Here is a 25,213-nt window from a genome sequence, read left to right on the forward strand (position 1 = left end):
TGGTTCACAGTGTTTGCCTTTTTCTATAGATTTTTTCTTAGTAGTTAAAAAAAATGGATTTGGCATAGTAATCCTTAGTTAATTATATGGATTGTCAAGATCTTTCATTTTCTCTTTCTTTCTTTTGTATGACTGGGGCTCAAACTCTCAGCCTTCATTATGCCAGACAAGCAGTCTACTACTTAGTTACACTGCCAGCCCTCACTTTTTACTTTATCTGTGGCATCTTAAAGGACAAAAGTTATTAATTTTAGTGTAATTAGATATATCAGTCCTTTTCTTTGTGACATATAGTTTAGATTTCTCAAAAAGTCTTTATTACCTAAAGTCAGAGAGATACTTTCTTCTATTTTTACGGATTCTTTTTTTTAAATGGTAATAATCTCTTACTTTTAATTAAAATATTTTATGTACCATGAGTAGCTACAAAACACTTTGTCTTGAATTGCGAAACAAGTGAAACTGAGTATTAAATGTTTTTTAAGAAAATGAACAAGAATTTGTTTGGACCTCATCCAAACAATGTACCTGAACTTTAAAGCAAATCCATATTTTATTTTTATTGAAATAAACTGTCAAGTTTATTTTTTCACCAAAAATAACAGCAATTTTTTTCTGTATTATTTCTAGACAGATCAACATTTATTTTGTAGGTTTTCCTTGTAAGTCAAGAGGAGGCAGTAGATATAATCATGGAGAAATACAGAAACAGACAAGTTGGCTGCACATATAGCTGGCTATGGATTCTGTGTTGACCATGAAGCGGAAGTGTTCAACATTTATCTGCTGATAAGCATATGAAAATGGAGGCACAACAAAGGAAAGTAAGCAGCAACAGAGGCTCTAACATTGAGATTTCTACCGTAGCTTGTTCCTCCAAGTTCCTTTGATAAAGACAAATCTACACTGAAACCTTTGTGTGTATATAATTTTTTTTTTTTGTCGGTTGTGGGGCTTGAACCCTAGGCCTGGGCGCTGTCCCTCAACTCTTCAGCTTAAGGCTAGCGCTCTACCACTTGAGTCAGAATGCCTCTTCTTTTTTCTGAGTGGTTTATTGGAGATAAGAGTCTCATAGACTTTCCTGCCTGGGCTGGCTTTGAACCGTGATCCTCAGATCTCAGCCTCCTGAGTAGCTAGGATTACAGGCATGAGTCATTGGTGCCTGGCATTGTGTATAATTTTTAAATCATATTTTTTATTATCTGTAAGTAGTTGTACAAAACAGAATTCAATGTATCAGTTTCTAAGTACAGTCCATCTTAATCAGTGTCACCCTTTCATTATTCTCCCCAAATCCTTATATTATGCTTGGATATTCTTTAATTTTTTTTAACCTGTTATATTTCTTGTGAAAGTAATAGACTTTCATTTTCAAAAAAAGGGATTATTACCAAAGACATAAATAAACCAAGGTTTTATTTCATCATTTTCATTAGGAATTGCTCTAGTTTTTTTATTGTGAAGAAACAGTGTACCTCATACTTTAGTGGCTTTAAGTAAGCATTTGATTTTTCTCATGGATGTTGTGTCAAGAATTTAAGGAAGAGCTCATCTAGCAAGTTGTCCCTTACCTACAGTATATCAATTAGGCTAGAACATTTTTTCTTATACATTAGCTTCTTTCTCCTCTCACAAGTGTCCCTTTGTGCATCCTGTTCTGTCTCTATCTTTCCAAATGAAGTTTCAGTCTGTAGGCCTGAACTTCTTGCATCACAATGTCATGATCATCTTTATACTTTCATGGTAACTGGCCTCTTTTGTGTCCCAACGGTGAGCATTTCCAACGCAGATATTCCCAACAGGCAAGAAGAAAAGACTTCCACGTATGCAACTATAACCTCTTTGTACATTACCTTGACAATTAAAATTAAAAGATGTGAAAAAAAGAGAAGACTTCCAGACAACCGAGGTCTGCCTGGACCTGATAGAACATCATTGCTGATGTATTGTGTTAGTTACAGTCATCACCTGGCTCACTCACATGGGGTGAGGCTGTAGAAATAATCTCTTTCTGTTGATGGGTACTATCTAAATCACATATGGGACCAGAAGAAGCATATAGGATGGAAAACACATGGGATGTGAAGAACATATGGATTGGGAAGAGCACATGTGATGGAAGAGAGAATGTTGTGACCATCCTTGGAAAATACAGTCTGTCAAAGTTTGCCTCTGGCTCCATTGATACTCCTTTTATTTGCAAACTACATTTACCTCCTTCAACTAGACTTCTCTAAGTTGCATTTCAATATAGCATCAAATTCAGTGATCATTGGTCCTTAGCATTGTTTTGAAATGTAATTATATACATGGCTGCCATTTCTTGATTAGAGCGATGCTCTGTTTCCTCCAGGGATTCTAGGTGGCTCCTGGCTCTAGTTTCTAATGTTGGCTCAGCATTCTGGGTTATACTTCCTTTTCATAAGAAATAGCCTCTGTTTGCAGTGCAGTATCTTTCTGAGATTCTCTTTGCTTATAGGTTGTTGAGAGTTTTGGCTCCTCATTTTTGTTTGAAAAATCCAGTGGATGTCATTTGAACTGTTCCAGTACTTGGTAACTCTGCTAATACTATTGTCTGAAGAATGTGGGGCTTTCTGCTGATATCGTCTTATCTGGTGATTTGCCCCACCAAACCAAGTCACATTCATAAATCTCTTTAGAGACAGCTTCTCTATCTTGGGCTACTTGTAAGTCTACTATAGTACAATACCCTGAAGAGTCTAAACATATATGATATAATATGGAATCTATTTGGTATTTGTCCCCACATATTGTCATGGAGTGCTTAAAATCCCTGGAATTTCTTGTACAATAGGAATATCTTGATATACACGAAGAGCCAGTGCTGAATGAAAGGAGTAGGAAATAAACCAGGAGGGTAAAGGAGAGAAAAGTGTTTGTCTTTTTTTTTTTTTTTCATTTCACAAAACCCTGATAGTTTGAGCCTTACGTCTTTCTAGATTGTAGCTAAAATCTTACAGCCAGGTATTAGTGCCTAGTTTGCAACTATATTTTACTAAAAATGCCGTGGATTTGATCTTGGCAAAGATCATTTTACTGTGGGAACCTGTGCTGGGAAGGACTGGGCATAAGAAAGCCTGTTTTTAAATCTTCTCCTTTGTATCTCCTCTAAACAAACAGGTCCTTTATTAGTTTAGCCATCTCTTGTCACCATTAATCCTGGGAAAGTCCTTGGCCAGATCTTTTTCTTTTTTCCGTGTTACTACAGGTGACGGTTTTGTGGAGATCTTTTTTACTACCTTTTTAACTTCCAATAACAAATTCCTTACTGTTCTTCCAGGCTCTATAAAGTTTTCCTGAGTTCCTTCAGGCTTCCATTCACTTCATTCTGATGCAAATACCACATACTTCTCTTGTAGTTAGTTATCTGTTGCACCTGAAACCATGTTAAAGCTACTGGCTTAAAACATCCATCGTAATTTCTGCATAGTTGTGTGGGTTGGGAATTCAGGAGGACTTAGGTAGACATTAGCTGGGGCTGCCAAGAGCCCATTGCCAGAATGCCTTTATTCATTACTCTGGAGTTTTGGTGCTCCTTGACTCAGTTTCTCTCCACAGAGTATCTCATTATCTAGGGCCTTTTTCTGCCCCTTCCCTATTACACAACATAGTGGTCTTAGGGTAGTCATACTTCTTACATGATGGTTGGTTTCTAAGCAGGAGCTCTGCAAAGAATGTGTGACAGGAGAGCAAGAATTCCAAGAGACATAGAGGGTTCAGCCCATAAGATCGAATGCTTTTGGCAGTTGTGATTATTATTATTATTATTAAAGCCCTTTGAGGGACTCATTAGACTCCAGGGTAGAGAAATATACCCTGCCTTGTATACTGTAGTGACAGGATCACAGTTCAGAAGAGTGTGGATGTAGGCTGTTCACTTTTAAACACCTTTACAATGTAAACATCTTTGGAAATGTGGCAATTTGCCACGAGCATGCAATTTCATTTTCCCTAAATGGATAATGAGCTGACCCAGGGTGGTTTAGAGCAGTTCTTGCTTTCCCATTTATCTATAAGGTCTACTTCATCAGAGATCGTCTTTCTTACATGTGAGATTGAATGTTTGTTTTCAATTCTCTTTGTTTAGGACTTAGTACCATTCTGCAGGGGACACTGGCAATGTCTGGTGAAAATTTTGGTTGTTATAACAATTGTGTTAGGGGATGCTACTGGCATCCAGAGAAGAGAGGCCAGGGATACTTCCGAGAGTCAGCGGTGGATAGGACAGCCCTATGTCTGGCTCCCAGTGTCATAAAGCTGAGATGAGAAACTAGGGCTTGTGCTGTGAGGCTTGCCCTTCTCTATTATTCTTGTTAGCCTTCATATCCCGTAAGCCAAGTCACCTCACTCTGGTTTAAGAAGGTCTTTATTAGTTTTGTTCCTTTGCATTTCCACATACATTTTACAACCCATTTATCATGTTTGTGCTTGGTTTATTGGTAAAGTACCTACTCAGTAAGTGTGAGACCTTGACTTCAAACCCCAGTTCTCCCCCCCCCTCTCTCTCTCTCTCACACACACACACACACACACACACACACGAAAAACCAAAGACTATAAAAAAAAATCATGTTCATGAAGAACTTTTTATATTGTCATTGGATTTTGATTATCCCTGCAGATCTGCCTGGGAAAAATGGACACTTTATGATATTGAATGTTCTTATTCACCAACATGATAAAGCTGTTTCTTTATGTCTTTCAACAAAATTTAAATATTTCTCATTAAATGGACAAGGTGTTTTGAAACAGGTTCCTACCATCTAACCCAGGCTGGCTTCAAGATCCTTTTGTTGTCAATTCTTGAATTCTGGGATTTCAGGTGTGGGCCACTAAGCACAGTAAAGGGGGTTGGTTCTAAGTCTTTTGTACAAAATGTTTTGTTCTCACAGCCAGTTAGTAAAGCTTTAAAAAAGCAAGGCTCTTAATAAATTGCCATCCTATCTTGCACCTTAATCTCCCACGTGAAATATGTGACATTTGAACTAGCTCGGCTCTAATAGGATTTGTAGCTCCCAGATTAGGTGATTAAAATGTCAGGATTAAATTGGTAACTTTTAATGCTCAAAAATCAAAGTGCCCCACAAGAGGGAGCTCTTCTTCATTCTGTCTCTAGCAAGGTTGGCAGACTGGGGTGAGAACTGATAGTTCACTTGCTAGCCACTAGCTGCAGCTGTGCAAAGAGCTCATCTTCCGGGGGTGGGAGGGAAGTGGGGGGCGCTGGAGAAGAGAGTCATTGGCATCTCTTCAGTTATAGGAAATTCTACTTTGGTCCTAGGAAGATAGTACTTTTGAGTTTGGGGAAAACAGAAATGTAGAAGGAAATTTATAGATCATCCACTTGAGTTCTTGGTAAATGAGTAACATGATTTAGTCTTCTACATTCCACAGGGACAGTTCTGGAACTCAGGCATAAACATTTTAAGCCATAGTTGAAGAAATGGAATTGAGGGAGTGAAAATAGCTTTTGGTGGTGGCAATTGTGTTTAATGTGTAGGGGTGGGGTGGGTGAGGAGGGCTCTAGGGCTTGAATTCAGGGGCCTGGACATTGTTCCTGAGCTTTTTTTGCTCAAAGCTATCACTCTACCACTTCAGCTACAGTTCCACTTCTAGCTCTTTTGGTAGTTAATTGAAGATAGGAATCACATGGACTTTTTTGTCTGCCTGGCTTTGAACTACAACCCTCAGATCTCAGCCTCCTGAATTAGCTAGGATTATACATGTGAGCCACCAGCACCTGGCTGTGCTTAATTTTTGGTGAGTTGAGAGATGTGGATGCTCTGTGAACTGCTGGAGTTGTATGCAGTATTGTATGTGTGTATACATAAATATCACAACTTAGAAGCAGAGCTCTTGTGTGACTGTTAGCTGCTGTGAAATTGTATTGGAGCTGTGCATGGCACTGTGCACCAGCAATCCCAGCACTTGAGAAGCAAATCCAATGTGAGTGTGGTCCTGTCTTTGAAAACAAGTAATAAAAAGAATAAGGAAGCTGGATGGATTTCTGTACGCTAGCTTTTAATTGCTAAATAGGACTGCCTTAAAAAATCCATTTAATTTATATTTTAGACTATCTTGGGAATGCCTACCTTGGTAACTTGATTGCCAGACATTGAAGCTATCTTGCAGTTTATTTATCCTTACTTGATTTAATGATTTCCAGGCCTCATCTTTTTTCCCCAGCTCAAAACTGACTTTTGCAGTGAAGTTCAGTTATTAGATGTTCTTTTCAGAGAAGATGAAGCTCATCTTCTCCATTACTCATCTTTTCTTGTCTCTTGTGACTTCTTAAGTGTGTTTCTGCACAGAGTTTATTATTTGTGATTCTCCTGATTCACCTTGATATAAGAATTTCCTTGAAAACTATAGACATCTAAAAAATCTTTGATTCTGCATTTTCTTGAAGAATGTTTCATTATTGAATTACTTTTCCCCATGGAAATCATGGGCAAGATTTTAAGAGTTTATTTTCTTTTACATTTTCAAACTCAAAGGTCAACCATTTGTTGATTTCTGTGTTAACAGTTAGACCTGGATTTCAATAGTTAGATCTAGATTTCTTGTATTCCGTGTGTGTGTGTGTGTGTGTGTGTGTGTTGTTGTTGTTGTTGCCAGTCCTGGGGCTTGAACTCAGGCTCTGGGCACTTTCCCTAAGCTTTTGTACTCAAGTTTAGTGCTTTACCACTTGAGCCATAGTTCTATTTCTGGCTTTTTGGAGGATAATTGAAGACAAAGGTTTCATGGACTTTCCTGCCCTGGCCAGCTTTAAATCCTCAGATTTCAGCTGCCTGAGTAGCTAGGATAACAGCTATGAGCCATTGGTGCCCAGCTTTCTTGTATTGCTTTTGCAATGAAGTTTTGTGCTTTGGTTTCTTCTGTGGTGTGGGGGATGGAACCCAGGGCCTCCCACATGGTGAGCAAATGCTCAACCACTGAACTACCTACATCGCCACCCCCAGCTCTGCACTGCATTATATTGCAACATTATCCTTTTTTTGATACACTTTCAGAAAAAAGTTCATCTGAGAAGAATACGAATTCAGTGTTTATTCAGTGTTAGTTGTTTATCTGGTATTGTGTAGTCCAGTTTTAAAAGTCAGGTGATTTTCTGTCTTAATCTAAGGAGTGAGTGTTAACACACAAGAGGACTAGGAACAGTAAAGGCATACTGAAAGGCAGAATAGAGACACTGGGCAGCTTTCTAGATCCTTCAAGATACATTTCTAAACTGGTACTTCAATCTCTGTGTAATGTATTGATTATTCAAGAGAAGGAAGATTCATGTTTACTAGAAATATCTATAAAAGTGAATATTAAGTGCTGGGGTATAAGCTCAGTGGCTGAGTACTTGCCTAGCATGTGCAATGGTCTACGATTTACAGCCTTGCAAGAAAAACAAAAGTTAAAAGTGAACATTAGGCCAAATACATTATGTGTTCATATACTTGGTCTTAACAAATAATATTGAAGAATTCTCTATCAATGAGTTCTGTTTAGAGTTTATCATCTGTAAATTTCTGCTGGCCTTGAAAAAATTTCATATTTAGTAAACAAAAGGCCTCTCATACTATTAATCACATTTTTAGAGTTTAGTGTGGTGGTATACTTGTAGTCCTAATTCACAAGGAGGCTGAGACAGAAGAAAGATCACTTGAGTCCAGGAATTTTGACTATCAAACCTCCATTTTTTAAAAAACAAAACAAAATCAAATAACAAATGGTTCATGTATTTGATAACCAGAAAAAACGAAATCAAATAATGTTTTACATATTTGATAACTCTTTTTCTCTGTAAATGGTATTTGATGGACATTTGATGGACATAATAAATGAACATTTTATAATTATTTTTTAATACATCTATCCATGTGGAATAATTTAATGAAACAGGAGCTCATTTCTTACATGAATTGTTGAAATACCTGTGTTTCTTCATTGCCTAAAATAATAGAACATTTCTTCTTGGCTTTTAGATTTCCTCCTTCCTCACCTCTGAAACCATATCCCAAAAAGCCCCCATACCAAAAGGATGTTATTAAATTTCCAGAATGGAATGACCCCCCACCAGGCACTTCACAGGAGAACATCCCAGTGAGGCCCATTGTGATGGTAAGTGCAGAGACAAAAACCAAAGGCCCACAGCAGGAGGAACCATCTGGTAACCCACAGCTTGGTCTTTTTTCTATTGGTCCCTTATCCACAATAGTCTGGAAGTTCTGTAAAACAGTAGCAAACACACCTGTCAACAGCTGAGAGATCAGTTAACAAAGAAAGATTGATTGGCTCCTGCAGTTTTTACTCTTGCCTGCTGACATTTTGATGGGATATAGCTGGTATTGGTCATCACTTGTTCAGTCAGATGAGCTTTCTGTTAAATCTCCTTTGTAATTGCCTTTTCCTGACTGTTCTGTATTTACTTCTCCTTTTTGTTTTCTCTTAAGCTTTGTTATAATTAGTGTCAGCTGTGAGAGGGTGGGGCATGGTATATTGTGTAGTGGCCCCTGACAAAATATACAGATGAAAGTGGGTTCTTCTGGTGTTGGAAAACTTGAGTTCACTTGAAGTGTACTATCTCTATATAGCTGAGGATCTCTTTGATGTAGAGATCCTCCTATCTCTGCCTCCTGGGTGATGGGATTCATCATTCCTTGTTGGAAGAAAAACTTAATATCCAGCCCAGGGCCTTGAACATGCTAGGTATTCTACTACTTGAGCCATGTCCCTAGCATGAAAAAAAAATGTTTTGTAAGGCCATTCTAAGGAATTTTTCTAAAGCTAATGTTTTAAGATAAATTTGTTTTCGTAAGACAGAATATCCAAAAGTGGAATGTAAGCTTCAAGAGATCAGGTACATTTTTTTGAACATTGTGAACATTGTATCAACACCTAGTATGGTTCTACAAATAGAGTTGTTATTCAGTAAACATTTTCACTATAAAGTCAACTCCACTGTTTTGGATAGTCAGTCTTTGTTTTATGATGAAGTCAATTTTAAGTAATATAAAAAAAAGAATGAAAAAGTTTTAACGAGATTGTATTATGTCTCAGTATGGAGAGAATAGTTAACATGCTTAGATGACTTGAGAAATAATGACATCAAGGACAGAGGTCAGAGATGGTCATGAACTTGGTTTAAATTTGATGGTAATGGTGGCTTATACTGAGTGGGTGTCTTTAACAGTAAAATGGAACTAAGGGGACAGATTTTATTTAGAAGTACTAAACTATAAAAACTTGTTGGGTGTTCTTGTATGACAAGCATTGTTCTAGAATCTATAGAGACAGTAATATGTGACACAAATTTTATTCTAAAAGGCTCAGAACCTAGTGAAGCATAGAATAGAAATAAACACTTAGAAAACAATTACCTGCATGCTGTTTGAAGACGTTATTTCTAATGACAGTATTTAATTAATGACTCGGTGGTAGAAAAGCTCCAAGAGATCATGTACATTGTTTGAACATTGTATTAACACCTAGTATAACTGTGTAAGCAAAGTTGTTATTCAGTAGACATTTTGCATTATAAAATCATCTCCAGGGTTGTTTATACAAGAAATAAAACACATATTAAATGTGTTTTTATGCCATTGATAAAATGGCTTCCATTCTCTGTTCTCCTGGGTTCTCAGTGTCCACACCCAAAGACCAAATGTTTATTAACACTCCTCAATCTACTGTTCTAGGCTTTGTTCCAATGACAGTTTCTTCTATGTCCAGTTTCAATATTTTCAGGAGGCCTAAAGTGGGGCCAGAGTCCTAGATTGAGTGATGTCTTGAGCCTTTAAATCTTCAGTCTCTTCTGTATCTGCATGAGTATTTTTTTATTACGTAATTCTTGCCTTGACTTTTCTTGTACCTCTCTTTCATACATGTAGCAGGGCATTTGCTTTCTATTGGCATGTCACCACAAAACTAGATTTCCTGCTTCTGGAGCCCTGTCCTAAGGAAGAATGGTGGAACTGGATCTATTCCTCATGGGGGCCTTGATACAGAGTTTAGAATGACAAGGTCAATGATCATCAAATAAGCAGTTCATCTTTCTTAAAAACTTGGACTTGTCATTCCTTTCTACTATTTTTCTTTTTCTTTCTATTTTTTCCCAGTTTACTCATTTTTGTTTTGTTTTGTCCTATTTTGTCTTGTTATAAAATAATAAAAATAAAATAGAGCCAATACAATTATTTGTTGTATTTGCTATGGGGACAAATAAACAGTTATAATAGGAATAGGAAGAGAGGCCTCTGGAGCCAGACTGCTGGATTTGAATCTTGACTTTACTCATTACTGGTCACTTGAACCTGTTTCCTTACTTCTTTATTTCTTCTTTCATCCTTACTTCTTTATTTCACCTGTTTGTGTCTAAAGTTTTCATATCAGTGAAAGTAGGAAAATACTACCTTAGCAGTAGGGTTGCCACGAGAAGCAAGAGAGGCCTTAGGTATAAAGTGCTGAGAATAGATCTTGGCGTCCAGGCTCTCAGTAACTTTGGAGCCCTGTTGCTGTTATTAATTTATTGTATAGAGTTGTTTTTAGGCAGAGAAAAATAAAATGAACTATCCATCATACTATCCCTGTAGCTGAATCATGATTATCAACAGTTCACTTGTGTCCTTGTTTTCCATATATGTTTCTAACCCACAATGAGGTTGGGCTAGCAGTGTTTGGAGCTTATGTTTTTCATTTAGAACTGTCGGTGATGCCTGTTTCTCATGTTATTAAACTTCTGACTTCATATTAGTGTCTGTATCATTAAACATCTGACTTCATATTAGTGCCTGTATCAAATATAAAAGTGATGTGTTTTATTTCCCAGTCTTTACTGGTAGGTTTCCTGTTTTTCAGCACATGAACAATGTCCTAAGCAGTACCTTCACAATATAGTCATTATATTGTTTTGGAATACCTTTGGAAGTAGCTTGCTAGGCCCACATAACAGTATATTTTCAAAAACAAACACCAAGTTTACATGCTTAAAAACTCACACATCCATCTGTCCTTTGAATTTCTTTTGTAATTCAGTGGTTCTTTAAACACCAAAGCAAAACTAAAAAACCTAATGAAAAAATAACTCACCTTTTTTTTTTTTGCCAAAAGTTTTCATAGGAACTCTTTGTCAATGACTTCTAATAGGTTTGCTTCTAAAGGTCAAATTTCTCTGTGATTACCCAAAGAACATTTTAAGACTTAAATAATGTGATACACAAGCTATAAAATACGAAGGGAGCCTGTCATTGTTGTTTGGGGCAAAGCTGTTTATTAGCTTTTCTCCTTCCCAGGAATCATGGGCTGTCAATCACCCTTAGCTATCCTATGGGGTAATTTGTCCTGCTGAAGGTAGCCAGGATTGGGCTGCTTTCCAACACTGTGCTTATTTAATACTCTACACAGCTAAGAAGAATGAGGGAAGCTTCGGTGTGTAGGGGAGGGATGGATAAGAATGTGGAAAGGGATGACATTGATCAAGATGTATTATATTAATAATCTGCTTTGTTAAATAGCAACTCCTTTGTACAGCTACTTATGGATAATAAAAAGCAAATAACAAAATAAAAAAGGGAGAGAATTCTTAAAAGTAAACCACTTTGGGGCTGGGAAGGTGGCTTAGTGGTAAGAGTGCTTGCCTTGCATGCATGAGGCCCTGGGTTCTATTCCTCAGCACCACATAAGCAGAAAAAGCCAGAAATGGTGCTGTGGCTCAAGTGGTATAGCGCTAGCCTTGAGCTGAAGAGCTGAGGGACAGTGCCCAAGCTCAGAGATCAGGCCCTACAGCCCACAACAAAAATAAATAAACATTTGAATTTTACTTTAATCACTGTACTTGGACAATGTGAATTTAAATACATACTTCTCAACTTAATTTTGAGTTAAGAGAATTTTATCCCAATGACACCTTACTGATTATTTGGAATGCACAAAGGACATATTAGCCATATAATGTTATACTTATTGCCTTAGCTATTTTGTAGTTCATGAATATATGTTTTATAACATGACCTAATCTTAAGAATCGTCTCTACTTCTCTGGAGTCCATGCAAAGAAAGTTAGTTGGTAATTCTAGTTATTAAAGTCAAATTAGAGACAGCCAAATCAAAGACATTGCTTATAAAACCATTATATTGAAATATTGTTTTCTTTTCCTATCTGTTACCCTTTCATCCCTTCTTCTCACTCCCTTGCCCCACCAGAATTCTGAGATGTGGTTCAAACGTCACAGCATTGCCATCGGAGAGGTGCCTGCCTGCCGTCTGGTCTACCGCAGACAGCTGACTGAGGCCAACGTGGAAGAGATATGGAAGTCTATGACATTATCATAGTATGTACCTTAAATATTATATTTTAGAAATTCTTTTTGTTCTATTTTGCCTCTTCTCTCTGCATAATTTTCTGAAATTGTGTTTTAAAACCTCAAATTGTGTAATTTGTACCTCTGCTATTTAGCAAGTGTAATTGAACTGAATTCTGTGAATTTTTTGTTGTCATTCACTTGTTAAAAAAGGAATTTAAAAAGTTGTTAAACTTTTTTGGGTCTTTTTTTGTTGTTGTTTTGGTTGCTGCTTTTTATTTATTTTTGAGACAAGGTCTTACTTTGTAGCCCAGATTGTCGAACTCTAGTGATCTTCCTGCCTCAGCCACTTGCACGTGGGGAGATTACAGGCATTGCCACCATATCCAGCTGAGAATTCCTCAACTTTCAACTAACACAAAAATCTTGGGATTAAACCCAAAGATTCATATGGAACGATAAAATACCCTGAATGGCAAAACTATCCTTAACAGAAAGAGCAGTGCTGGAGGAATATCAATACCAAATTTCAAACTCTACTACAAAGCCATAGTAATCAAAGCAGCTAGGTATTGGCACAAGAACAGAGTTGAGGACCAATGGAATTGAACTGAAGACCCAGAAATGAACCCACCAACCTAGAACCACCTAATCTTCGATAAGGGAGCTAAAAAAATAGAATGTAAGAAAGACAGCCTCTTCAGTAAATGGTGTTGGCAAAATTGGTTAAACATCCTTAGAAAACTGAAGCGAGATCTTTATCTATCACTCTGCACCAGAATCAACTCCAAATGGATCAAAGACCTTGGAGTCAAAGCAGACACCCTGAAAACATTACAGGACTAGGGGAAACTTGAGGGCTCTTTGGCACAGGCCAAAATTTTTTTAATAAAGACTCAGAAACGCAACAAATCAAAGAAAGGTTGGACAAATGGGAATGCATGAAACTGCAGAATTTCTGCATGGCAAAGGACATAGCTAGCAAGATCAATAGAAAACTTACAGACTGGGAGAATATCTTCATTAGCCGTACGACAGACAAGGGTCTCATATCTAAAATATACTTAGAACTCAAAAAATTAACTCCCCCAAAAACAAATCCTTAAAGAAACAACTGCCCTATAAATAAGTGGGCTAAATACAGAGAAATTTCTCTGAAGAGGAAATAAGAATGGCCAATAGACACATGAAGAAATACTCAACTTCTCTAGCCATAAAAAAATGCAAATCAAAACAACATTGAGATTCTACCTCACTCCAGTTAGAATGGCTATAATCAAGAAATCTAATAACAACAGATGCTGAAGGGGATGTGCCAAAAGGGAACTCTACTTCATTGTTGGTGGGAGTGTAAACTTGTTCAACCATGGAAAGCAGTATGGAGGTTCCTCAAATGACTACACATAGAGCTCCCCTATGACCCAGCAACCTACTTTTGGGTATTTACCCAAATGTTCACAAACAAGGCCATACTAAAGCTACCAGCACAACTATGTTTATCACAGCATTATTTACCATAGCTAAGATATGGAACCAACCCAGATGCCCCTCAGTAGATGAATGGATCAAGAAAATGTAATATACATATATATATATATATATATATATATATATATATATATATATATGAATTCTATGCCTCCATCAGAAAGAATGATATCACCCCATTTGTTAGGAAATGGAAAGACTTGGAAAAAATTATAATAAGTGAAGTAAGCCAGGCCCAAAGAAACAAAGGTCCTATGGTTTCCCTTATTTGCAATAACTAGTATAAGTCTAGGACAAACAGAAAAGGTCAAAAGCTATGTACATATGACCAGATAAGATGATGTGTGAAATGAACCCCGATAGGGACACAAGTGGTTTTTTATTTCTTACTATTGTTTTTTTTTTAACATATTTAAAATGTACTGTGTGATTTTTTTGTTTCTCTTGTATGTTCTTCCCCCACGGTATAGCCCCTATTTTCACTGTATTTGATGTCGGTGCCCTGCATCTTGTATATACATTTTCTAATTTGGGGAGGGGAAGGAAATAACAAAATGCTTAAATAAGGATATAGGTTAATCCATTATAACAAGAGATGTACAAGACACTATGTTGAAAATGAACTTTACAGCTTGGGGGGGCGGTGAGTGGGGAGGGAAGAGTTGGGGAGGTGGGGAGGGAAGGGATGGTAGGGGAAAAACAAAGGAGGAGATAACAATGCTCGACAGGAAATGTACTAATTACTTTACTCATGTAACTGTGACCCCTCTGTACAGTATTTTTACAATAAAAAACATTAAAAAATTTAAATAAAAATTTTGGGCTGTCTTGGGCATCTGAGGTAATATGTGTAAAATTAAAGTTAACAATATTGCAGTAACTCTTTTGTTCATGGAGATGTACTAGGACCATTTTTTCACCATTAAATAAGTTAGTTTTTTGTTCTTACAATATTTTTATTTATAAAAGTATTTGCTTAGAATTTAGGGTATTATATTATAAAGTAATTGAAATATATTAAGGGTAAAAATACCTTTTAAAGTTTTTCATCATAATCCATTTGTAATCTTTTGCCTATAAAGGTTGGGTAAAATGCATAAACTAATGCATCTTAAAGATTGATTTTCACATGCAAATAATGGTTTCTAAAGTAATTAATTTACTTATATTTATCTTTTTAGTTTACAGAAAATCCTTGGCTTAGATTCCTTAGAAGAAATTTTAGACATCAAACTTGTCAACTCGAAGTTCATCATCCATAATGTATATAGCGTTAGCAAGCAGGGAGTTGTTATCCTTGATGACAAGTCAAGTAAGTGCATGAAACTGTTTGTTCTTGGTTGACCCAACACATGCTGCACAGATCAGCTAGCAATTCCTATTTGGCTTTTTCCTAACCATAGAGAAGTTTTACTCCATCATTACATACATCCTTTGACATCCTAGTGCCTTTTAAAAATGTTTAGACTAAGGAAATGTCAGAAGAAAATGATTTCTATGAGAATGAAAACCTTAGCAAGATGCACTTAGCAACTAGTTTATTGCTAACCCCCCTAGGCATTAAGTGGTTACATAATATCCACATGAAAAGCTCTGGGAGTTTTCTTGGGGTCTGGTTACATTTAAGCTTTTACCTAATCCTTTCATGATGATGTTTCTATGTTACATTAAGTCTTGATTTATATCTTTTTTCCTATTATTATTATTGTTATTGTTATTGCCAGTTCCCATGTTTGAACTTTTGTTTGGCTTGCTCAGCTGGAGTGCTACTGGTTGAGCCACACTTTCTGCCAGGGTTTTATTTGGTTATTTTTGGAGATGGAGTCTGGAGGACTTTTCTGCCTGAGTTGGCAATTCCCTGGATCTCTGTCTTCTAAGTAGCTAAATTACAGGCACCAGCTATCAGCAATTGGCTCTTTTTTACAGAATTCTTTTTAATATGATAGGTCTTTAAATGCTAAGGCTCCTATAATTTTTTCTCTAAGTCTGCTTACAAATCAGAAAGAGAAAAGATATTTAGTTGTCATCTAACCTAGTTTTTGTCTTTGTTTTGTGTGCCAGTTCTAGGGCTTGAACTCAGGGTCTGGATACTGTCTGTTAGCCTTTTGGTTCAAGACTAGCCCTCTGCCAATTTAGCTACAGCTCCACTTCAGCCTTTTTGCTAGTTAATTGGAGATTACAGTATGATGGTCCTTCCTCTCCAGGCTGGCTTCAAATAATCCTAAGGTCTCAGCCTCCTGAATAGGATGATAGGTATGAGTCAATGGCCCCTGGCCCTAACCTAGTTTATTCATGGTACCTATAAAGGGCCACAATGCCCACACTGATTTTAAAACTTCTTTCTATGAGTAAGGGTTACCAAAATTGGATGGACTCTTTGATTTGTTCTTTTAGTATAAATCCTTGATGCTAAAAATTGGCTGAACTAAATGACCTTTGATATGAGAAACTAGACTAATACTTTCTGGGTTTAAAAAAACTATTATTAAATTCAGGGCTAGAGGATCCCAGGTAGTAGACAGAGTGTACCAGAAGGAGCCTGAGCATGTGAGAGAGATGTTTTTCTAGGCCATGTCTTCTGACAGAAGCAGAGCCTGCCTTTGAAAGTGGAAACCCTTCTCCTTTCATAGCCCCTGAATCAGGAATAGAGGTTACTGTGAGACAGAACTTCTTGAGCAGTGGGGTTCAACATGAAACATTAAGTTCCAGAGAATAAAGGGGTAGGATAGTCTTTGAAACACATCCATGTCCTTCCATATTCTCTGAGTATAGCAGGTAAATACTGTTAGTTATTCCTGAGATGACCAGTCATATTTAGTTTTATTAAAGTCTTCTGAAGGAAGAGGGGATTTTTACAGCATTCATGCTGATTAGATATAGCTCAATTAGACAGAAAGTAAAGATAACGTGGAAGTACAAGACTGGCCCATCTTGTCAGTATCTGTGGCCAGGCCAAGAGGGGACAGACTGCATTCAATAATTCAGCTTGGTGTTTTTATAGCAATATGGCTTATTCTAAGGCTGTCCTACTACAAGTTTGCTTGTTGATTTTTTTTTCCTTCTGGAAAACCATATTTTTTATTTTTACTGACACTTTTAAAGATACTTCTTGTCTTTAGAGAAATTTGTTGGCACGATTTATATAAGCACAAGTTATAATGCTACTGCTAAGAAATGATTTCTGTCTTTTAAATGTTCGAATTCATAGATTAGTGGTATGTTTCCTATTACTTGGGCCGAATGTACATTGTTATAATACCAACTATGGGTAGAACTCCCTGACTTGTATAGAATTGAATGGCCGATCTTCTTATTCTCATTTCTCCTACAGGAGAACTTCCTCATTGGGTACTGTCAGCCATGAAGTGTTTGGCCAATTGTAAGTATTAATTATCTTCCTGTTTCATGAAATTAACAGAAATTAATGCCCAGAGTTAGAACATAGTTTTTCTCAGTGACCTGTGCACTAATTTGATACGTGGGAACGGGCAGTTAATTGCTTTGGAACCCTTGTGCTTTTAGTGATACATTTGCAATTCAGTGAAAGGTCTGAGTTATAGAAGAATTTTAAATGCATTTCGTCCTTCTGTGTTTCATAGATATTATCACACTATAGTTAAGTTTATGCTGCTTCTGGTGAAAGAAATAACTGATAGTTCATCTAATAGAGAAACAGATGCCTGTTAACAGAATATAGATATTTCATTCCTAAAACTGCTGACTTGTGTTGCTAAAACATATATTGCAGTGCCCACAGAGTTTGCATCATCAGTTTGTCTAGTAGTTTCTATCTATTTGCTCCTCATTAGGGGCTGGCCCAACTGATATGCAGTATGCTCTGCAGAAAAACAAAAAAAGACATGGCTCAAGAATTTGGCTGCCAAGACATGGAAGCATGGACCAGGGTGATGGTCCTACGAGGACTTCCATAGGCATATGAAATCCATCTCAAGAATGTGACATCCATTTTAGTGTCTATCATTGCCCTGTGGATAAATAGGCTATTAGAGAATCTTACTAACAATATCGTTTTCTTGGGATTTTTGAGACACTTAACCCAAGGAAGGGATTGTGAAGTTTAATGACTTTACACTAGCAAGTGGTTTTTATGACTTCGTTACTTTTGTTGGTTGATAATTGGGGATATTCGAGCTTAGAGGGGTGTGTGAATCTCACAGATATTCCAGAACACTATTTTCTTTCTTTACTTTTGGGCAGGACTAGTATGGACAGAGAGAGGTGTATAAGTTCTTGCATTAGTGGACCCTGAATTATTTATTTCACTGGAGTACATGGTTTGATTATAGGTTGGAAGTAACTACTATGTTAATGTGGATGATCTTAGTGATTCTGTGTTGAAAATGATTTATATGCAGTATGAACATGCACAGCAACATTCGTTTGTATGAAACCCAAAGTTTTCTTGGTTTAACTAATTAAAAGTTTCATTGGTGTTTGGTTTAATATTTTGGAAATTATGATATGTAAATGATAGTACTGTGGTTTTAGCTTGGGGAAGTGCTTTTCATTCTTCTTGCTCAGCCTTTTGAAGTGAATTAAATTGAAGTTTTATCTTTGGCCAGTGTTGGCAATAAGGAGTTAGAAGGTATAAATGGGAAGTTAAATTACTCATTTCTGAACTCCTGGCACATGAAAGATTTGGAAGTTGATCATATGGGAATGTACGTAGGAGGCTGGCATAACAGGTCTATGCTGTAATGGGCTGTAAAGCATATTAAGGTAAATTTGTGATGTTGAATTTTCAATGATGACCAAAATCAGTGAAGAATTTAATTTTCCTTCAAGCAAGATCTACATACAAAGCCATAAAACTTCCAATGAAAGGTTAGAACTGACTTAATCATAGAGAAGAAAGATATGAAACACAATTTAGTAGTGTTTTTTCTGTATGTCAGGTAGAGAATTTGCATTACATATATCAAGATAGATATTTCATGATGGATTAGCATATCTATCCATAAAGAGGTTTATTTTTGTATCAAAGAATAAAAGGTAGCCAAAGAGAGGGTCAGCCTGTTGGATAGCTTTATAAAGTCTCTAGATTTTACTAATTCTAATTAAAATTGGCTTCAAAGTTATGACCTGTGCCTTGTCCTTTTATCTTCAGTAAGTTGAGATTCCCACTGCACTCATCTAAAAGGGAACAGACAGGATAGGCTCCATTGACTTTGAAGCCTGATTGCTTCCTTTTCTGTAGGTATGCTACTTAACTTTTCTCTTTAAGGCCCATTTACCATTTTTATAGAACATGTGCATATGGGCCTGGATTTTAGTTGTTGGCTACTTTGTTCATGGCTGTCCACAGAAAGAGGGACTGATACTAAAGAAATATAAAACCAGGCTAAGGTGGGCGCTGGTGGTTCATGCCTGTAATCCTTGCTACTCAGGAGGCTGAGCATTGAGAATGTGGTTCAAAGTCAGCCTGGGCAGGAAAGTCTATAAGACTCTTATCTTTAATTAACCACCAGAAAACTGAAGTGGCACTGTGGCCCAAAGTAGTAGAATACAAGCCTTGAGTTGAAAGAGCTCAGGAACAGTGCCCAGACCCTGAGTTCAAGCCCCACGACCGACAAAAAACAGAACAAAACAAAAAACCGACTCACTGGTTTTTCCCTTCTTTGTGCATGTGGGTCACAACTTAAGCAAAAATTGAACCCAAACCAAAAATCAAAGTATTTATTTTCCAGAGTTATTATGAATATAATTTGTAAAAAGCTAGGATAAAGAAAATAGTTTTCAAATTAATGGTGGTTCAGAAAGAAAATCCATAAAATGTGGCCTCTGCTTCTCTTAGAGGGGGAAACTATTGCTTTTGTTGTTCTTGTACATACAAACACACACACACACACACACACACACCCCTAATGAGATTTGTAAACAGAAATCTGATGTACACACACACACACACACACACACACACACACACACACACTACTGGGATTTGAAAACAAATCTGATACACACACACACAAACACACACACACTCTAATGGGGATTTGAAAACAGAAATCTGATGTCCTTTTGGGGAATGAGAAATTAAGAAATAAGGAGCAAGGTTCAAAGCCAGTCTGGACTGGAGGTGGAGCTGTGACATAAGAGGTAGAGCACTAGTCCTGAGGAAAAAAAGCGCAGAGAGAGTGCCCAGCCCCTGAGTTCAAGTCCTAGAACTGGCATTTAAAAAAAAAAAGAAATCATCAAACGAACAGTAGATTTCTTTTAATGTGGAAGGAGTTCAGAGCTTTTCTTTTCTTCATTGCACAATAGATTTCAACTAGACATGAAGTTACTTTTGTGTAAGCAAAGTGTATGTCAAATCTTCAAATCAAAAGTTTTCTGTGTATTTTAAATATCTGCATATTCAAATCTTTATATACCACACATGCATGTGGATTCTTGTACTTAAAAGTAACTGATATACTACTAATGTTTTTTTTTTTTCTTTTTAAAAATTAGGGCCCAACTGTTCAGATTTGAAGCAGCCTATGTACTTGGGCTTTGAAAAAGATGTATTCAAAACAATAGCAGATTATTATGGTCACTTGAAAGAACCATTGCTTACTTTTCACCTTTTTGATGCCTTTGTCAGTGTATTAGGTAAGTTGGAATATAATGAAAATATATCTACATGATTAATATTTGTTTATTTACTATCTTAGGACTTCTTAATCAAAGCTCATAGCATTTGTTAATTAAAAAACAATGCTCTGCTTAGCATAGCTGAATTTCTGTTCCCTGAAGAAGCAAATGAATAAATAAACAGTTTAAACAAAAATAAATAACAACAGTTAAGCTCTACTTTGGAGAGATTGGAATGGAATATTATCTTCCTATCATGGTATCAGTTATCTTAGTGATCACATATAAATTGCTTGTATAGTTATAGCCAAGAGAATTCCTAGACATTTTCCTTCAAGATAAAGAATTAAATTAATAAAATGCCAATAAAATGCAGCTTATCTTTTTGTGATACTTAAGTGGGTAAGGAGTGTTCTAGACATAAAAGCAAGAAAAGTTATAAAAACATATTTGAGATCTTTCATGCAGAATTGGCATTAACCTTTGTACAAGTGAATCTATTTGCTATTTCCTAAAAATCTCCAGAGTAACTGTTCTTTATGCAGTGTCTTTCTTTAAGCAAGGAGTTCTGGCCAATTGATGTATAGTCAGAATCTCTTTAGCTTAGTATAAGCCTTTTTCCTTTTTTACACTTCTTCCCTATAAAAATGAAAATTTTCTTTTTTTGCCTTGCTTGTTTTATTCTTTTGATTGTTCAAAAACTATAATTGACCCTTTTCAAGTCTTTTTTTTTTTTGTCCAAACAGAAATGTTTCATTAGATTTTCTGGAAACTTCTAGGTACTCCTACAAGTCTTCATACTTCGTATTTTTAAAAGTTTCTAATGAATAGCTTGCTTTTGGCCTTGTATATGTGAGTGATTCAGCTAGGTCTATTTTGCAAAAATGAGAAGCTGTGTACCTAATGGAATTTGAAAACAGAAATCCAATGTCTCGTTGGTGAATGAGAAAGAGGTTGAGGGGTTGTCATCCAGAGTACCTAATTCATGACTGCTTATGCAGTTATCATGGTGAAATGTCACCATGTGTTAGATCTAATAACACTTTATTTATTTATTTAATTAATTTAGTGTTTTAAAATCAGTTGTGGATCTTGAACTCAGGGCCTGGGCATTGTCCCTGAGCTCTTTTGCCCAAGGCTAGTACTCTACAACTTTGAACTACTTTGAGCCACTTTGGGTTTTCTGGTAGTTAATTAGAGATGAGTCTACAGGAACTTTTCAGCCCAGGCTGGCTTTGAACCATGATCTTCAAATCTCAGCCTCCTGAGTAGCTAGGATTACAGGCATAAGCCACCGCCCAGCTATGTCTTATTATTCATAGCAAAATAATTTTGAAATAATTCAGAGAACTTATATTCTTTGTGTTCAGAACTTTAACATCTACTATCAGGTATGTTATAATGTTTTAATAATAATACTATAAGTTTTGCTGTAAATTATATGATACTAGACATATGGATATATAATTAGGTCTATAGAAGAGTCCAGAAGTCTATCTAGCTTTATTCAAGTGATTTTCAACAAAGAAACTAAGAAGGACAGTCTTTTTGATAAGTAATGATAGAACAAGTCACTATCCATATGGAATAAAAAAAACTTTCTATTTATTTCATGAAACTTTATAGTGGAGTGATAATAATCACAGACTAAAACACAAATGAACACTTGTTAGAAGGAAATAAAGGAGAAAATGCTTGGTTTGGCAAAGGTATTTTAGAAAGTATAAACCATAAAATAAAAAATTGGCTATTGAAATGAGAAATCTCTGCTATTTGAAATACACCTTTAAGATAGAGGAGGACTTGTCTTGTGTTGCTACCTGAGAAGTAGACATGGTCCTGCTGCATCTGCAGCTCTGCTTGCCACCCAATAGTATTGGCTCATTTAGTTGAGCCAACTAAATGACAGCCAGCTGCTGTCTCTTACCCACTGGCCCCAGCATTCCTGGGAGGATCTAACCTTGAATAGCAGCAATAGCAAAAGGTACTTACAGTGAAAAGCAAGTAGGACTAGAATGAATATCTTCCTCAGCCTCCCTCCACAAAGACAAGGAAAATAGTCTTCTAGACACTCAACATGAATCACAACAGAACAGACTGAGAGGTTGTTCTCATGACAACTCTTTGCCACAAAAAAATGGGCAGGTCATATTTGATGTTAAGATATAACAACAGTGATTGTGGCTCAGTCAGAAGCTACGGAAAGAGAGAAAGAAACTAAGGTTTTGAAGAAAACTGTAGAATGGTACAGTGCACTGAAAACATTGCCCCAATAAGGTGCACGTGTCCCTCCCTGTGTGTCTCTCCCTGTCTATAAAGATGAGGAAAAATAGAGCCACGAGGGAAAGTATGTATGCTTCTGGGAGAAGTCTCAAGGTGCTCATTCTTTCTTCCTTTCTCATCTTTTGGCTTTGGGACTAAGCATCTCTATTAGAAAATGACTGGGTCCACCTACTGCCAGCACCCACTGAGGGATGGGAAAGCCCCTCTGAGTATGTGGCCACTGCAGTGCATTGTCACTGTAGTGACTGTGAATTTGAGAACTTTAACACCCTATTTTTACATATCCCATTCCAGGAAGTCTCAAATTTAGTATTTATTCAAACTCTATGGAGGCATTTTTTTAAACTTTTTTTCTCTCCCAGCCTGCAAGAGACTAGAATTTTCTAACAGATTTAGGAAAATTGTTTAGAAATTTGCAAGGACTTCTTTTCTACAGTGCAACAAAGAAATTACCATACTGTTGTTTTCTGATAGTATCACCAGAATTAGACCTGTGTCATTCGTGGTAGAAATTGTACTCTAGCCATCTAACTCTGCTCTCTTCTTTTTTTTATAATGAGATCCAGTCAGTTAAGTTTTGTTTTGGTCTTATTTTCCAAGATAAAGCCAAACTCCCCTAAGTTTAAATTTATAGTTATTAGAACAAAAGAAGTAAAACTCAAGAAAAATAAGAATTATTTTTAAATTACAATTAAGTAAATGAAGAAAAACACAAATGAGAGAATGTGTTCTGATTGTATACTTGAAAAAAAAAAGCAAACTCTGATAATAAGAAAGCAAGATGATTTAAAAAATTTAGCAAAAATCTGGACAAATAATTTTCCAGTAAGCACATGTTTATCATTTGGGAAATGCAAATTAAGACCATAATGAAATACTATCCATTCTGTTGCTGTAATATAGTAGCATTTTTTGTTTGTTTTGTCGGTCAGGGGGCCTGAACTCTGGGCCTGAGTGCTGTCCCTCAGCTCTTCAGCTCAAGGCTGGTGCTCTACCACTTGAGCTACAGCCCCACTTCCTTTTGCTGGTGGTTTATTGGAAATAAGAGTTTCATGGCTCTTCCTGCCCTGACTGGCTTTGAACCTTGATCCTTAGATCTCAGCCTCCTGAGTAGCTAGAATTGCAAGTGCGAGATATCAGTGCCCAGCTATTAGTATATTCTTAGTCATGCTTCCTTGGACCTATTAACAGTGTGAGTGTTGAGGGTTAGGGTGGTCCCTGCCGGAAGTTTAGTGGGGAAGAGTGCTGTCTGTGTTGTTAACAAACAGGAGGGGAAAATGGCTATATGAGTTCTTTATTATCTCAGGTTGATGATTTCTATTTTTCTCAACTGATTTTGTGAGTGATAATGGATGTACATTCAATTGGCCAGGTATAGTTCCATATGTGAAAACATTTTACCTAATTTGAATACGTATTTAGTAAAAATGTGAACATATCAAGTAAATATAACACGTGTTTTGGAGATAAAAATTCAGTTTTTGGAATCAGGTTTGTTACAGAAAGAGAAGATGGCGGTTGAAGCCTTTCAGATTTGTTGTCTCCTCCTGCCCCCGGAGAACAGGAGAAAGTTACAGCTGCTCATGAGGATGATGGCAAGGATCTGCCTAAACAAAGAGATGCCACCACTGTGTGATGGCTTTGGCACCCGGACACTGGTAGGAGGAATGTTGACACATTACTGTGGCAAGGTTCTGGAGTGAAGTTCAGCTAAGTCAGAATTTCTTGGTAATCATAGGAAGGTCAAGATGGGCTTGCTTGAAGATTTCACAGCCAGCTGTCTACAGACTGGCATTGGGTTTTTTTTTTTTTTTTTTGGGTCGGTCGTGGGACCTGAACTCTGGGCCTTGGCACTGTCCCTCAGCTCTTCAGCTCAAGGCTAATGCTCTACTACTTGAGCCGCAGCGCCACTTCCGACTTTTTCTGCTTATGTGGTACTGAGGAATCGAACCCAGGACTTCATGCATGCAAGGCAAGCACTCTACCACTGAGCCACCTTCCCAGCCCCGGCATTGGGTTTTTGATCTAGTCATCTTAAAGAATGTAATGGAAAGGGTGAGGAGGAATCCAACTCAGTGTAGGGATGATCTGCTGTGTTCTGTGTCACCTTTACAGCTGATCCTTACTGCCAGCACAGAGTGAATGAAGAGTGGACAGGAAGTATAATGTTGTCTATTAAGAAATCAATATGTTCTCCAACTCCAGAGCACAGAGTATTGCAAAGCCTCTGTGACAATGATATATCATATACAGAGTACCATGTTACAGTGATGTAGCATGTACAATGGATTAAAAAGGCAGAGTGTGCTGAGCATTCTGATATTCACTTGGCAGTCTCAGTATACTGTGAAGCAGGAGGATGGAGAGTTCAAGGCCAGCTTAGATTATACAGCAAGTTTCATGCCAGCCTGAGTTTATGAGATCCTATCTCAAACACCAAATAAACAAATAACACATACATGTCTAAGAAGCAATGATATTTTTTCTTAGTTTTGTTTTTAAAATACCTTCTAATATTGAATCCTATTTGTAGTGTC

The 25,213-nt window shown here is 36.9% G+C and overlaps 1 protein-coding gene across 1 annotated transcript in view; it reads left to right on the forward strand.

Annotated features, from left to right (window-relative positions):
• Positions 1-25,213, forward strand: part of Depdc1b (DEP domain containing 1B) — a 63,706-nt gene that overhangs the window by 23,503 nt on the left and 14,990 nt on the right. Inside the window, exons 3-8 of the mRNA XM_013025236.1 lie at positions 7,995-8,130; positions 12,211-12,338; positions 14,978-15,108; positions 17,128-17,175; positions 20,271-20,411; positions 24,168-24,334. Coding sequence (XP_012880690.1) covers positions 7,995-8,130; positions 12,211-12,338; positions 14,978-15,108; positions 17,128-17,175; positions 20,271-20,411; positions 24,168-24,334 — 751 coding nt within the window. The remainder of the gene's footprint in view (positions 1-7,994; positions 8,131-12,210; positions 12,339-14,977; positions 15,109-17,127; positions 17,176-20,270; positions 20,412-24,167; positions 24,335-25,213) is intronic.

Source organism: Dipodomys ordii, unplaced genomic scaffold (genome assembly GCF_000151885.1).
Source record: "Dipodomys ordii isolate 6190 unplaced genomic scaffold, Dord_2.0 Scaffold83, whole genome shotgun sequence".
NCBI lineage: Eukaryota > Metazoa > Chordata > Mammalia > Rodentia > Heteromyidae > Dipodomys > Dipodomys ordii.